General features: G+C 30.1%; 2 protein-coding genes across 2 annotated transcripts; both read right to left on the bottom strand.

Moving 5' to 3' along the window:
* Positions 1 to 3598: 3598 nt before the first annotated feature.
* Positions 3599 to 4491, bottom strand: LOC115724925 (heavy metal-associated isoprenylated plant protein 46-like). The gene is made up of 3 exons (XM_030654297.2): positions 4308 to 4491; positions 4081 to 4159; positions 3599 to 3940 (listed from the first exon to the last, which is right to left on the bottom strand). Exons 1-3 carry the CDS (start codon positions 4311 to 4313, stop codon positions 3789 to 3791), a joined length of 237 nt encoding a protein of 78 aa, XP_030510157.1. The 5' UTR covers positions 4314 to 4491; the 3' UTR covers positions 3599 to 3788.
* Positions 4492 to 7063: 2572 nt separating this feature from the next.
* LOC133039464 (heavy metal-associated isoprenylated plant protein 47-like) lies at positions 7064 to 7837 on the bottom strand. The gene is made up of 3 exons (XM_061118381.1): positions 7675 to 7837; positions 7499 to 7577; positions 7064 to 7403 (listed from the first exon to the last, which is right to left on the bottom strand). The coding sequence occupies exons 1-3, from the start codon at positions 7678 to 7680 to the stop codon at positions 7258 to 7260; spliced, it is 231 nt and encodes a 76-aa protein (XP_060974364.1). The 5' UTR covers positions 7681 to 7837; the 3' UTR covers positions 7064 to 7257.
* Positions 7838 to 14285: the final 6448 nt, after the last annotated feature.

The following is a 14285-nucleotide window of genomic DNA, read 5'->3' as shown; positions in this document are numbered from 1 at the left end:
AGTTTATGTAGCATTTAAGATTTTCATGCTTAATGCCTCCTATTTGTTAAATTTATCACGAGAGTGGAAAATTTACATATAAGTTGAGATATATATATATGCCCTAGCCAGAATATAAGTTTTTTTTTTAGTAAATCCCCAAATTTAAATTTTAGGAATTGAATTATACTAAACCACATAAATTAGATTCAATTAAAATTAATCACCGTAATCTTTAATCATTGTTAAATTGTACTTTAATTTATTTGTTTTGTTTGTCAATAAATTTTAAACATTTTTTCTTATTTTTATCACCAAATAGAATTAAAAATTACACTGTTTGATAAATAACTACACGACCTCACTCTTGTGAGTCTATTACATGTATACGATACGTATACTTGTAAATTAGAAAATCCATAACAACAATGATGCCAAACGTGACCTCACTCTTGTGAGTATATTACATGTAAACGATGTGTATACTTGTGAACTAGAAAATCCATCACAACAATGATGCCAAAGTATTCCACGCTTCATTCAATGTCTTCGTCGACGTAATGTGCTCGAATATTTCATCTTCAATTGTAGTTTGAATCGCGAACATGACTTTGCTCGCTTTAATCTTCCATTTTTTCAAAGTAGTTGTGTGACTTCATTGCCACCAACGATCTCCCACAACTCTTTACCTTGGAGATATGCCTCCATGTGCATCGACCACGTGTTGTAATTTTGATTGTTAAGTTTCATAATTCTACCGACCACTTGAAGGTCATCCTTCATGCAAGCACTGTAGTACTAAGCCGCACACGACCACTCTAAGATACTTAACAAATGACTCTTGGTATAAACCGACTCAACTCTAATACTACTTGTAGGATAACACAACACGGAAAAAACGTAATTACTTTATTATTGAAAAAGTAATTACGCCAAGCCCTAAACACTTTATCTTAACAAACACACCAAGCCCTCACACTTTTATTAACTACTAGACCCTTTTACAATACACTTGTATATAACTCAATTAGACACTTTGTTTACACTCAAACTCTTTTGGGCACGCTTTGAAATACTGTTATTGGATATATAACTTGAGTACCCAAGGTTCCTATTTATACTACTAAAAAGAAACCAACTATAATATTCTAGACAATGCTAGCTAATCATATTATTAAAATATTTTTGAAGCTTCTACAAAACTCAACCATCTCTAATTACTTTTATTGTAATGGTTTGGCTCAAAATAATAGATTTTTCTAATTAATTTTTACTTTTTTTTTAGAAAAGTAGCAAATATATTTTATTGAGTGGTTCACATAGTCCGTGAGAATATATGAACTATGGTGAACATTAGAGTATCAATATGATGCTCCAAGTACAAGTACATATACTTATAATAATATATATTAGCTGCATTACTCATATCTCTCCCTGAAAGATAATACATTTTAAAAACAAAATGACATATATAACTAATACAGAATAAATATACAAGCCCACAAACCACATCTTAATAAAATTGATATATAGTTTTTTTAATTTCACAGGTGAAGAGAGGTGTCTACATCTGAACCATCCAAATTATACGATCTATTATTGTTGATGGCTGCACTTGTGGAGGTAATGTTTCCAATGATTGAAGTGGTGTGATCAGTACTGGTTTGAAGATTACCACCATGCTTGCTTTGCAAGTTTGGTTGAAGGTGGTAGATAGAGCTTTGATGATGAGAAGGTGGTCTATGACTATGACTATGAGGAAGAAGAGACTCAGAATGGAAAGAAAACCCTGCTGCTGCTGCTGCTGCTGCCTCGTAACGTTTCGTTGTAGTCGGATTACTTCTCTCCGATTCGGACAACAATCTTAGAAGCTCTTTCTCTTCCCTCATCTCCTTTGCTCTCTGCAATTGCCTAAACCTCTCTTGTAGCAACGCAATGGAGGAATGATGAGAAGTGCCATCACTACAATTCTTTGTGGCCATTTGAAGAATGGTAAAAAGGAGAGTACTAAGAAACTTGGTCAATGTATAATAGGACTGACTAGTGTATAAAAAAGTTTGATTGATTTCTAAGGAGGACATTTAGATTGCATTGCTATATATAGGAAGTGGATAATTTGAAAAGAAATCATTTTAGAATAAAAATAATTATAATAATAAATGACTACAAATAGATTCTGATGATGCAAACTATGAAATGAAAATAGAGAATCCGCAGCTGGGGTACAAAGTCCAAGAAGGCAGAGTTTTGTGACTAATATAAGGGAGTTGGGTTTGGTGGGATGTCAGGGGAGAGGCCAAAAGACTCAGTTGAAGGAAAATGGTGTGGAAGAGAGTCCAAATGAAGGTGTGGAACTTAGCTTTTGGAAAGCTTTTTAAGAGGAATAAATAGATAGGTGATGTTCTGTCGTTTTGTCTTTAAAGAGTTGCTTTGGCTTTGGAGAAGATGTTGCCTCTTTTGTTGAGGATTTTTGGTGGGATATATCTTGTTATTATTTTTACCTTTAGATATTCTCTCTTCTCTTCCATTTTTAGTGGATGTTGATAAAAAGCATAAGTGGGATTTCATTGAAAATGTTTTCTGGTTGTGGTTTTTCATAGACAGAAGAGAAATGAGAATTATTTACCATTTCTTATATGGCAACCAAAAAGTCCATTTATATATAGAGAGAAAAACTCAACCTCATATTCTTTCTTTCTTTCATTCATTCTTTTCTTCGTTTCAACTTTTTGTTTTGTCATTAAGTTGTTGGACAGAAATGACAATGGAGGGAAAACAAAGATATTGATTTTTAATTACTATCTTGGAAGTTCTTGTTTGACCTACACCACACCACACCCGATTTTGATTTTGATTTTAATTTTATTTATTTATTTATTTATTTTCAAGTATCAAAACTTTGAAGGCCATACTAGCTAGGAGGCCCACCTATACGGATAGCCCCCTTTACATGATATAGGTATGTGGCACAGTTATTGCTAATAGTTATTAGTAAAACCTGAATTTGCAACTATCTCAAGGCAGCCAAACACAAAAACATTCCTTATTAATACTTGACCCCAAGATTGTGAAGCACAATGTGGAGAAACGAGTTGTAAAATAGTGTACAAATCTACTTGCTTTTGTACATTCTTATTTCGAGAGCCTGAAAAACTCTGTTTTCAGTACAGCAATGTTTCCATCACCCAATATGTTAGAAATATTTGTAAATGTGCAAGGAGATGGCTGTGAACATACCAAAACTAATTAAGCAGCTTAATTTACTGTTCACAATAAAGGAACACTGTTTTCTTACTTGAAAAACATTTTAACTTTAAACAATGAACATATTGCATTCCCACCACTGACTTGTTCTTTTGACTTTTTCCCTTTTGCTTAAAAGTTATTAGTTTTTCTGGGGGTGGCAATATGAATGTTAAACTAATAATTGTTTCTTTTATTTTTTATTTTGTTGAAAGGAACTAATTATTGTTTCCAATAAAGTATAATAACTGCACCATATTTGTAGTATACTAATAGATCAAAAAGTTTTCTCATTCCCCATTTTTTTCTTTAACTTTTTTAATTTTATTTTAATTGAAATTTGAAAGTCTTACTTGCCCACCAAATGCATTTTCTTGACGATAGCTCTCTTAACAAATAAACATTTCACAATTTTAAATGTACACAGTACAAAGGCACATATGGATAAGAAAAAAGATTAAACTCAAGCTACTTTGGGGAGAGAATAATTTTCAGCATTGTACACTTTGCAGGCTCAAGACTCAAGAGGTGTCACCTCTACTTTATTTTTTCTTTTGTTCAAACATTCACCTTTCTCTGACTTCTTCCACACTCACTAAGTTTGCATAGCCAACCTTTTTCCTCAACATTTCTGCCAAGCCAGCTGCATCAACAATTCCCTCTCCAATTACTTCTATTTGATTTTTGCTTTCCCCCTTGAAAGCTACTGAGGTAACACCTAAAAACAATACAAAGAAACACAAAGATAAGAACAAAAACAGGCCAATCATGTCTTTCTTTCTCTCCATTGATAAGAATGGATGAATCTAATTTGAATTTCTTTTAAATTAAATATGTTTCTCAAGAGATGATAGGGACCTTTCTTCCCAACTGCTATCGCCAAGGCCTTGGACCGACATTTCTTGCATTTCATCTTCACCTCAATGATTACTTTTTGCTGCAAACATTCATTGATAAATACATTTGAGGAATCTTTGACTCCAAATTATTTTTGAATATGATAGACAGAAGAAGATGAGCATCAAACTGAATGAAGAAATTTAATATATATAGTTTTTTAAAAAATGAAGTTAGTTTAATCATACCATCATTTTTCAGGCCCGCCAAAAAAAATTTTGTTATTCCTCTGTAGACTGCTTTATGTAACTGAAATGTAATGGTTAGGACTTTCTGCACAATGAAAACTGAATGACATTATATTTTATATGGTTCGAACTTCGAAGACTTGTAACATTACAAGTTGTTAAACATGTGATTGTTGTTTGTTAATAATAGGCTAAGAACAAAGTTTTTGATCCACTATTTCTGGGTTTTGCAATTTATTATACTCTGTCAAATTACATGCCATGGTAGTTTTTTCTAAGTTTTTTCTTAGAAGTCAACAATACTTGAATTAAATAGTAAGTACCGAGTCAATATTATTCAAATACGAAATTCTTCTTTCTTTGTAAAGAATCCCTGATACAGCGAAAATTGTAATAGTGAAGAGGTGTAAGTCAAATGCTTTGAAGTAATTTGAGTACTTTAAAAAGTGCAAGTAATCTTCACATGATTCTTGTTCATGAAGTCTTAAAGAATGAGCTGACTATTCACTTATTGTTATTTTATCATGTTATGTGCCAATTGATCATTTTATTAATATTATTTTTATTTTTATTATATTTTCTGCCAAGCTTCTTAAATGTCAAAGTTACAAAAAATAAAAAAATAAATGTCAATGTTATATAATTATGATTCAATTTTTTTTTTTTTTTTTATTTTAGTAATATATAGAGTCAAAGTAACTTTTTATTTTTTTGAACAACAGTCACTTTTTATTAAGTATACAATTAACAGAAAAACTACACAACAAAGCATATTTTGGAAATTCAGCAGGCTGAGCTTGGTGATCTTGAGAAGAATACCTTTTCGTATTGTGGTTTCTGAAATTGTACAGAAGCTTTCAAATGGAAATATGTTAACAAACTTGATATATATCGGGTAATACTATGGTAGGACCTAGCAAAAGTTCCCTACTGGTAGAGAACTTTTTTTTTTTAGCGTTGATTTTAGATCTTGTAGTTATTATGATGTAAAATATATATACTCTTACTATAGGACTGCTTGTATACAATTAAAACTTTATACATATTATAATAATATTTAATAATATATTTATTTTTAAAAAATAAAATTACATTAATAATTAAAAAATTTATTAATTTTTATTTTTTAATTATTATTATTATTTTCTAAAATTAATTTAAATTATTTTTATATAGATATTTATTTTCAATTTTTTTTTTTGATGTATGATGGCTTGAATGATTTTAGATGCTCTTTAATTGGAACTGTACTAACTTGCTTATCCTAAACTCAATTTTTTTGGTAGAAAAAATAATATCTAATCGATTTTTTTTTCTTTTTTTTGATAAGTGGCGTCTCAAAAGAGCAGTCAAACAACAACAAGATAAAAACCACTGAAAAAATAGTCAATAACACCAAAACTATGCACAACCTAAAAGAAAAATAAAGAAAAGACTAGATGTAAACATAAAAAAAAAAACTTGCAATAAATTATGAAAAGCCAAAAAAAATAAGAAGCTAAAAAAATAAGTTTAGAAAAAAAAATTATTTTTTGAAAAATAAATACCGATATAAAAATAATTCAGAGTAATATTTAAAAAATAATAATAATTCAAAATAAAAATTAATAAATTTTTTAATTGTTAATATTATTTTTTTAAAAAATAAACATTATTATAATATATATATAAAATTTTAATATACAAGCAGTCTTATCGTAAGAGTATACACCTTACATCATAATAACCACATGATCTAAAATCAATGGTAAAAAAAAGTTCCCTACCGGTAGGAAACTTTTGCTAGGTCCTACCATATATATATATATATAAGATAAAAGGTTTCTAAGGCCAAACTCTAATGGAACACTAAAATGCTAAATTTGTAAAAAATTTACACCAAATTCATTCCAACCACACTCTAAAACCTTTCCTATTTATAACATTGTCTATAGTGTACGTCCCATTGTGACACACTACACTAAATATATTTTTATTACTTTTTAATATATAAATAATATATTTATAAGTAAATTTTTTGTACATATATTATTTATGTTTATTTATAATATAATAAAAAAAATATAATAATAAAAAATTTAATTTTAGTGTAATTTTTAGTGTTGTGATTGGAATAGAAAAAAATTTAGTGTTAAAATTCTATTATTTTGGTGTAGATTTAACACCAAATTTAATATTTACCATTGGATGCCTAAGTGGATTTGAAGATGCTCGAACACTTGATGAATTGAAAATGGTGAACTCACTACTCACATCCATCTCATTTTTAAACTTTTCATTGCTTAATTGGGAATTAATAAAGATATTAATGGTACCAAAATGTATGCACAACAAAAGTACCACTCTTTTGTAATATTACATTTGCAATAACATATAATGTTATCATATTATTGCAAATAAACTATCATGTAGTATGATATAAGCTAAGAAGAAAATAAACCCATAAGCAGGTAAACTAATCAAACACACAAATTTAAATCCATAAACGAAAATTTACACGAGGTTTAAAACTCAATTTTTCATGGCATTAGAACTTAAAGACAAGATGACCATGATTCAGAATAGTGTGCTTAATTAATGCTCATATGCCTCATGGATGTAGTGATTGAAAGCACTATATATGAGCAAATAGAAACATGTTAATTATTTATGATTAGGAAATTCACAAAGCTGCAACATCTATGTATGTTAGTCTTTATGCATATCATTGTTCATAAGAGACTCTTCATGTGAAAAAATGCCATAACGTAAACTCTATATTAATAATGGTTCATTATTAATTAATGAAAGTTATTCATAATGTTTGGAACATACAACGAAATATATGTATGGAAATTGTGACCGATTAAAAATTACAATTGGACTAAGAACATTGTACAGTTCAAGGCTGAAGACCAGCTCCATCTTTCTTTTATCTCTTTTTTAATTTGTTTTCTTTTGAAGTTGATATTTAATTGAGCTGTTCCACGCTCACTAATTTTGCAAACCCAACCTTCTTTCTCAAATTTTCAGCTATGCCAGTTGCATCAACAATTCCTTCTCCAATTATTTCAAGTTGATTTTTCCTTTCCCCTCTAAAAGCCACTGAGACAACACCTAAAACCACGTAAAAGTTGAAGAAACAGAAAGAGAAAAAAAAGTAACCATATATTCATTATAAGAAATTTGTTATGAAAGAATTACAAGCCTACCATTTTTCAGAAGAGCTATCTCTAAGGCCTTGGACCGGTGCTTATTGTTCTTCATGTCCACTTCAATCACAACTTTTTGCTGCAAAATACATTGGATAAATATATAATTAATAATGAATGAGTTTGGACATAATATTATATGAAACTAATTGAATCCTGGATATAATGTGTTTCACCTTCATTTTTTGAAATGGCTTGATATATTGCGAAAAGTGTAATACTGATGATGACAAGTAACCTGAGTGTCATTATATATAAATATATAAATATATATTATGAGTTGTGAACAAGTAATAATACACGTGATCAAGGTTCATAACATATATAGTCTAAGGAATAAGTTTTTGATCCACTTTTTCTGGGTTCAACGTACGTTGTACTTTCGTAATTATTTCTCAGAGAAGGTTTCTGGTTAGTTTCGACGACGCTGAGACTTATTACAAGTCTTGGTCCACCATATATATATATTTATCTTATTATTAAGTACCGATCGAGTCAATGTTTAATACTATAATGCTGTTTTCCTGAGGTTAAATTATTGCCGCTGTGTGGTATAATGGTGAAGAAATGTAATAAAATAAGTTAAATTAATGTGTCTCTTGATATTAACATATAAACACTTAAAATATTGAAGCTAATCTTCTATGATTGTATTCATATGTTATTTGTCCATGAAATCTATGGAATAATTAATGTGTTGTCCATTTAATTTTATTTCTCATATATCTATGACTTTTATGTTAGAACTATATATAATTGGGGTCTGCCTTTTTTTTATCGGATCCATTGTCTAGTTTGATTTTTTTTTTTTTTTTTTTTTTATGTGACACTGTGTATGTCATCACTCGATCCCTAGACGGATATAATATCCATAATTTAGGTTGTCAAATATAGTATTTTAACTCTTATTGGAAAATAATAATACTTACAAATAATCTTTTAATTTATATTACAAAATTATATAGAATAAATATTTATAATAATGGAATAACTTTTCAATACAAATAATAATAAAAGAACTTTTAGTGACAATTTTTTGATCATAATATAATTTTTTTGTAACTAAACATGCCTTTTAGTTACAACAAAAAATTACTTAACACTAAAACATACTATTTAGATACAATTTGTCACTAATTTAGTTTTAGTTACAAAAAAGTACGTACATTTAGTCACAAAAAATTTTAATTTTTGTGACTAATATCTTTAGCCACACATCTTTTAATCACAACATAGGAATGATGGTTTATAATTAATCACAACTATTTTACATTTAGTTATAAGTTTTGTTGTGAGTAAAAGTAAGAATTTAAGTAGTGAATTATAATAAATAAAAATATTAGTAATAAAGTAGGATCGTTTGTCATTATATATATACCCAATAATAATATCCACACAATTATGTAGTCACCAAATAGTTAAATTAATAATTTAAATAATACTTAGTATCCATCATATTACTCATTTCTAACTTTTGCTTAACAATTTAAGTGATACAAACCATCCATTCAAAATTTAGATACATAAATAATCTTTAAAAGAAAACAATTATTAAAATAGGACTTAGCTAATCTCATCGTTATTCATCTCACATCTACAAGTACCAAACTGAATTCCTAGAAAAAGATATAATGGGGTGAGTTTGTAAAGTCGAGTAGAAAAATAACTAATATTAGATGACCAGTAATTTAACAAAAACCCTTCTATGGTTAGCTTTTAAAATAAAACATCTCATAATCAACATATATAAACAAAATAAAGAGACCACAAATATAATAATCACAAGAAATAAACACCTTACTCTCAATGCCATAGAAAACAACATCCTAAACTGGTTAATTGTGCTTCATAACTACCATAATACTAGAGCTCAGATTTAATTCGCTTACATCTACAAGTGAGTGCACACCTGATCTACCCATAATGACATAAGACTAAGTTGTGAAATAAAAAAATATGAAAAAGTCATGATAAATTTAGCTCTCATTAGTAAAACCAAATACAACCAACAAGAATAGCAAAAGTACATATTCCCTTTATTTTAGAAAATTCAAAAGCATAACAACTATAACGGGATAAAACCCAAAAATCAATAGTTTCATGCATAATTATATACAAAAATATATTTGGCACTCAGTGCCCCATAACAGTCAAGAAAAATATGCAGATTAAGTTTTGAATTCAAATGTTTTATACAAATCAATAAAATTTAAACATATCAAATGTTATTCAACACATATAAAATTAAGTCAAATAATAAAATTTGGTCCCGACCTCGTCAGGATCGTCAAACTTTCTCCAAGAGAAACGCAACTAAGCTCCCGATCCCTAAGCTCCAAATAGCTTAATCACTCGAAAATTTACTTTTTTCCTATACTCTTAAATTTAATTAAACACTACTACAAACAAAGGCCTTTAATCCCAGTTTTTAAGGCTTTTTATCACGGTTTTCGCTAAAATAAAAATTGGGATATATGCCAGTGGGTATAAAAAGTCTTTGAAAATTTAGGATAAAAGGCAGACTTTTTGTCCCGATTGTTACATAAAATCAGGATAAAAAGAGACTTTTAATCCCAGTTATTACATAAAAACTGTGATAAAAAGACCTTTTTATCCCGATTTTATGAAATAACCGGGATTAAAAGTCAAAATAATAATAAAAAATAAAATCCAAAAAAAATTATTTTAGTTCCTTGAAACAATTTTTACAATCAGATTCTAAAAATTTATATCAAAATGTACAAATTAGTACATCATCAAGGGTTCACATCATAAAAAAAACCCCATCAAGGACCACCAATAACGAAGCTTCGTGCACCACGAAACGCCAAGATCCTAGAGGCACCGTGACCGACGAATGGCCACAGATCAGCTCTATCAACCTGAGAAAAGAAAGGAGAGAGATCCAAAATGATGACTGACAATCCGAGTTTTAGCAAAAAAAAAAAAAAGAACAAGATGAAATAATACCTGGAGGTTTTGGAGGGTATGGGGCTCAAATTTGCCCTCTGTTGGGTCATTTGTGGCCAGAGAAAGGTGGCTGGTTGGGTTGGTCCTTCATGCGGCGAGAGAGAGAGAGAGAGAGAGAGAGAGAGAGAGAGAGAGAGAGAGAGAGAGAGAGAGAGAGAGAGAGAGAGAGAGAGAGAGAGAGAGAGAGAGAGAGAGAGAGAGAGAGAGAGAGAGAGAGAGAGAGAGAGAGCAAAGGAAGAGAGAGCATGGAGAGAGAGAGAGAGAGAGAGAGAGAGAGAGAGAGGCGAAGAGAGAACATGGAGAGAGATAGGCTTACAAACTGGAGAAAGAGAGAGAGAGAGAGAGAGAGAGAGAGAGAGAGAGAGAGAGAGAGAGAGAGAGAGAGAGAGAGAGAGAGAGAGAGAGAGAGAGAGAGAGCGGCAGAAGAGAACATATTAAATGAAACCCTAAATCTAAATGTGCCTTATATATGTGTAGCTATAAAAAAAATAGGGTGGGACTTTTTATCCCAGTTTTTACATAAAAATCGGGATAAAAAGTCCCACTTAAAATGCTAAGGTTGCGTTTGGCAAATGCATAAAAATCTCCTTTCCAACACCCTTTTTGTCTGATTGCCAAACAAGGCCCTTGTTCCTAACATTTATTTAAGGTTCCAAATGAAAAAGTGGGATCAAAAGTTTTTATCCCACTTTTTATTTTATCGGATGTAAAAAGTGGGATAAAAAGTCCCTTTTGTTGTAGTGAAAAAATATCATCATTACAATAATATCTCGATAAGCCTAATGGTAAATAATTAGGATTTATATTTATATTTTGGGTTAATCAGATAATAAGTGAGATTCTGATCCTACTAATCTAGTTCAATGTAAATTTAAAATTTTTTATAAGTGGATAAATAAGCGTAATTTATAAATTATGGAGATTTATACGGAACATGTGAATATAATACGAGTTATTAGCGTGTAATATTTTTTTTTTTTAATTTTGGTGACCTTGGAGACTCGATTGTGACCAAAAATGTCATAACAAACTTAATTGATAGAATTGATGGAAATATTGTGATCAGTTGATAGTGTAGGTATTGAGGTAATTAGGAGTATACAAAATTTGGTTTAACGTCTTAGAAATAGAAATTTCTTAGTGGCTAAAAAAAGATAAGATAATCATTAATTAAAAATTATCGTTAATATTATATTATTATTATACTTACTATTACTCCTATTATTATTATTAATTATTATATTATTATTATTAAACGTTAACAGTATATATAAATTATAAGTTATAAACAGAAAACATACGAAAGGAAATGAAACTCTCGTCCTCTAACAAAATCCTTATCTCTCCTTATCCATTTTCTTTGAATTTCTACCTGAAACCTAGCGATCTAAGCTCCGGTAGCAGCAGAATAACAATTCTTGGAGAGAGAAAAGCTTAAGGTAAAATTTAATTCTGTTTTAAGTTTGAAACATTTGGTTTCGTATAGGGTCTTACAAATTAGAATAGTTATGGAGGTTCTGACCTTATAGAATTATTCTCAGGTAGTCATGGGACTAGTTCCAATGTTTTCTTGTTAAATTTGAGGTGATTTTGAGTTAGAAATTGAGTTTAGAACTTTTTATAGCTCAAGTCTAAACATTAATGACGTTTTCTATTTAAGGACTCAATTTTAATTTCTGTTACATAAGGATTGTTATCTATATTGTATATATGTGTCCTGTGAAGTTTTGAATGATTTGGATAGGTTTCGGGAGCGTTTCGCTGAGTGCAAAATTTGAGATTTTCATGCCCAAAAAGAGTCTACCATTTTTGCTAAAACGACTTCTCATTTCTAGAAATTCTAGTGAGATCTAGAATTGCATTTTTGTCATAACTTTTAACTCGGGTGTCCATTTTAGACGTTTTATATACTATTTCAAAACGTGCGACAAGCTCTACCATATGGTGTATGTCTTAGAGTTAAAATATAAGTTTTATTTTAGTGTATTTGAACTACGAGAATCGGTAGGAAATCCTAGGCTGTCCTTGTAACTGTTAAGCGGTATTTTGGGATAAACGCTTATTAGTTTATTATTGTTATGACATAGGACTCAGGATTATCGATCGTACTCCAAGCAAGTCGACCTACATATCTGAATTGAAACTTGAGGTAAGAAAAGTATAATTTACCACATGGCATGACAAGTTTTTGTTGGGTTTTATGCCCTAAATAAAACTCATTTCGTATAATCAGATTTACTTATTAATAAAGATCAGAAATAACATTTTATGTTGCATGGTTCACATGATTTATTTCATGATTATATGTATATAATGTATGAATTCTTTTTAAGTCCAGAACATATGAGTTGGTTAAAGATTATAGTGTTGTCAGCACAGTGGAATATAATCTTAATCATATGTTCAAAAGTTTATTCCCTGATTTGTCAGAACACTGGATTTAGACTGACATGGTATAATCAGCGATAGGTATTCTTACACCTTGGAAAAGTGTTATGTCCTTTCCAGGACATTGGCAAAGTTTACCAGTATCGGATGTATGGAGTATACATCGGAAGGGACCGATAATGAACTTTGATTAGATATGTTAAAATTTACCGTAATATCTATTCAATTCAATATCACCTGTTGATCCTAGATCAAATGATCTCAATCCTGATATGGTTAGGTTCAATCTCAAGAGTGTTATTCGTGTTCTTTGATTTGTTAAGTTAAGCCTACTTTTGGGTCAGGGTGATACTTACATTTTGAGAACACGGTAGTGCAATTGAGTGGGAGCGCTAACATAAATATGGAATCTATAGCTTCTATCTGGCAAATAGAAGTAAAGGATGATTTCCTTCGAGCTTAACCAAACGAAGATAAATGGTGGAGATTGTTGGGTTTTATGCCCTAAATAAAACTCATTTCAATATAATCAGATTTACTTATTAATATAGATCAGAAATAACATTTAATGTTGCATGGTTCACATGATTTATTTCATGATTATATGTACATAATGTATAAATTCATCTGAAACCCTTTTCACATACTTGATCCTGTTTATTGTGCCGTCAACACATTGGAAAGTAAACATGACTATGTGAATAAAGTTTCCTAGATTTATCAGACACAGGGTTTTACTGATATGATAATCTACAACAGAGTTTACTTGTATTTGGAGAAATACTATGTTCTTTCCAGAGCATTGGTTAAAGTAAAGCTCAGGTTGGATGCATGGGGTATGCATCGGAAGGGACCGATATTGAACTTTGACTTAGATTTATTAAACTTACCGTAATATCTATTCAAGTCAATATCGCCTAGTTGATCCTAGATCAAATGTTCTTAATCCTGTTATGATTAGGCTCAATCTTGAAAGGCTATTCGTGTTCTTTGATTTGTTAGTTAAGCCTACTTTTAGGTCAGGGTGATACGTACATTTTGGGAACACGGTAGTGCAATTGAGTGGGAGCGCTAGCATAAACATGGAATCTATAGCTTCTATCTGGCGAATAGTAAGCAAAGGATGATCTCCTTCGAGCTTGACCAAACGAACATAAATGGTGGAGTACTCATTTCACATAAGCTGAAATATCATTTATACGGGGTCAAGTGTTTTAAGGAATAAATACATTGTAGGGTGTAACGGTAATTTAATCCCATTACAGTGTAGATCATTCATATAGAGGATCATTGATCACATTAGGATTATAACAATGGATAACTAATGATGTGTCTATATGGTGGAACATATAGAGCATTCTATATACTGAGAGTGTAATTCTAAGTTCTATGCGTGGATTCAACGAAGAATTAATAAGTTAGTGAATTT

This window comes from Cannabis sativa, chromosome 6 (genome assembly GCF_029168945.1).
Source record: "Cannabis sativa cultivar Pink pepper isolate KNU-18-1 chromosome 6, ASM2916894v1, whole genome shotgun sequence".
Taxonomy (NCBI): Eukaryota; Viridiplantae; Streptophyta; class Magnoliopsida; order Rosales; family Cannabaceae; genus Cannabis; species Cannabis sativa.
This window is presented reverse-complemented; position numbering and strand designations above follow the sequence as displayed.

Coding starts and splice junctions, on each gene's coding strand:
- LOC115724925 (XM_030654297.2), bottom strand. Junction 3,941..4,080: donor GATAGCAGTTGGGAAGAAAG/GTCCCTATCATC, acceptor TATTGTTTTTAG/GTGTTACCTCAGTAGCTTTC.
- LOC133039464 (XM_061118381.1), bottom strand. Junction 7,404..7,498: donor GATAGCTCTTCTGAAAAATG/GTAGGCTTGTAA, acceptor ACGTGGTTTTAG/GTGTTGTCTCAGTGGCTTTT.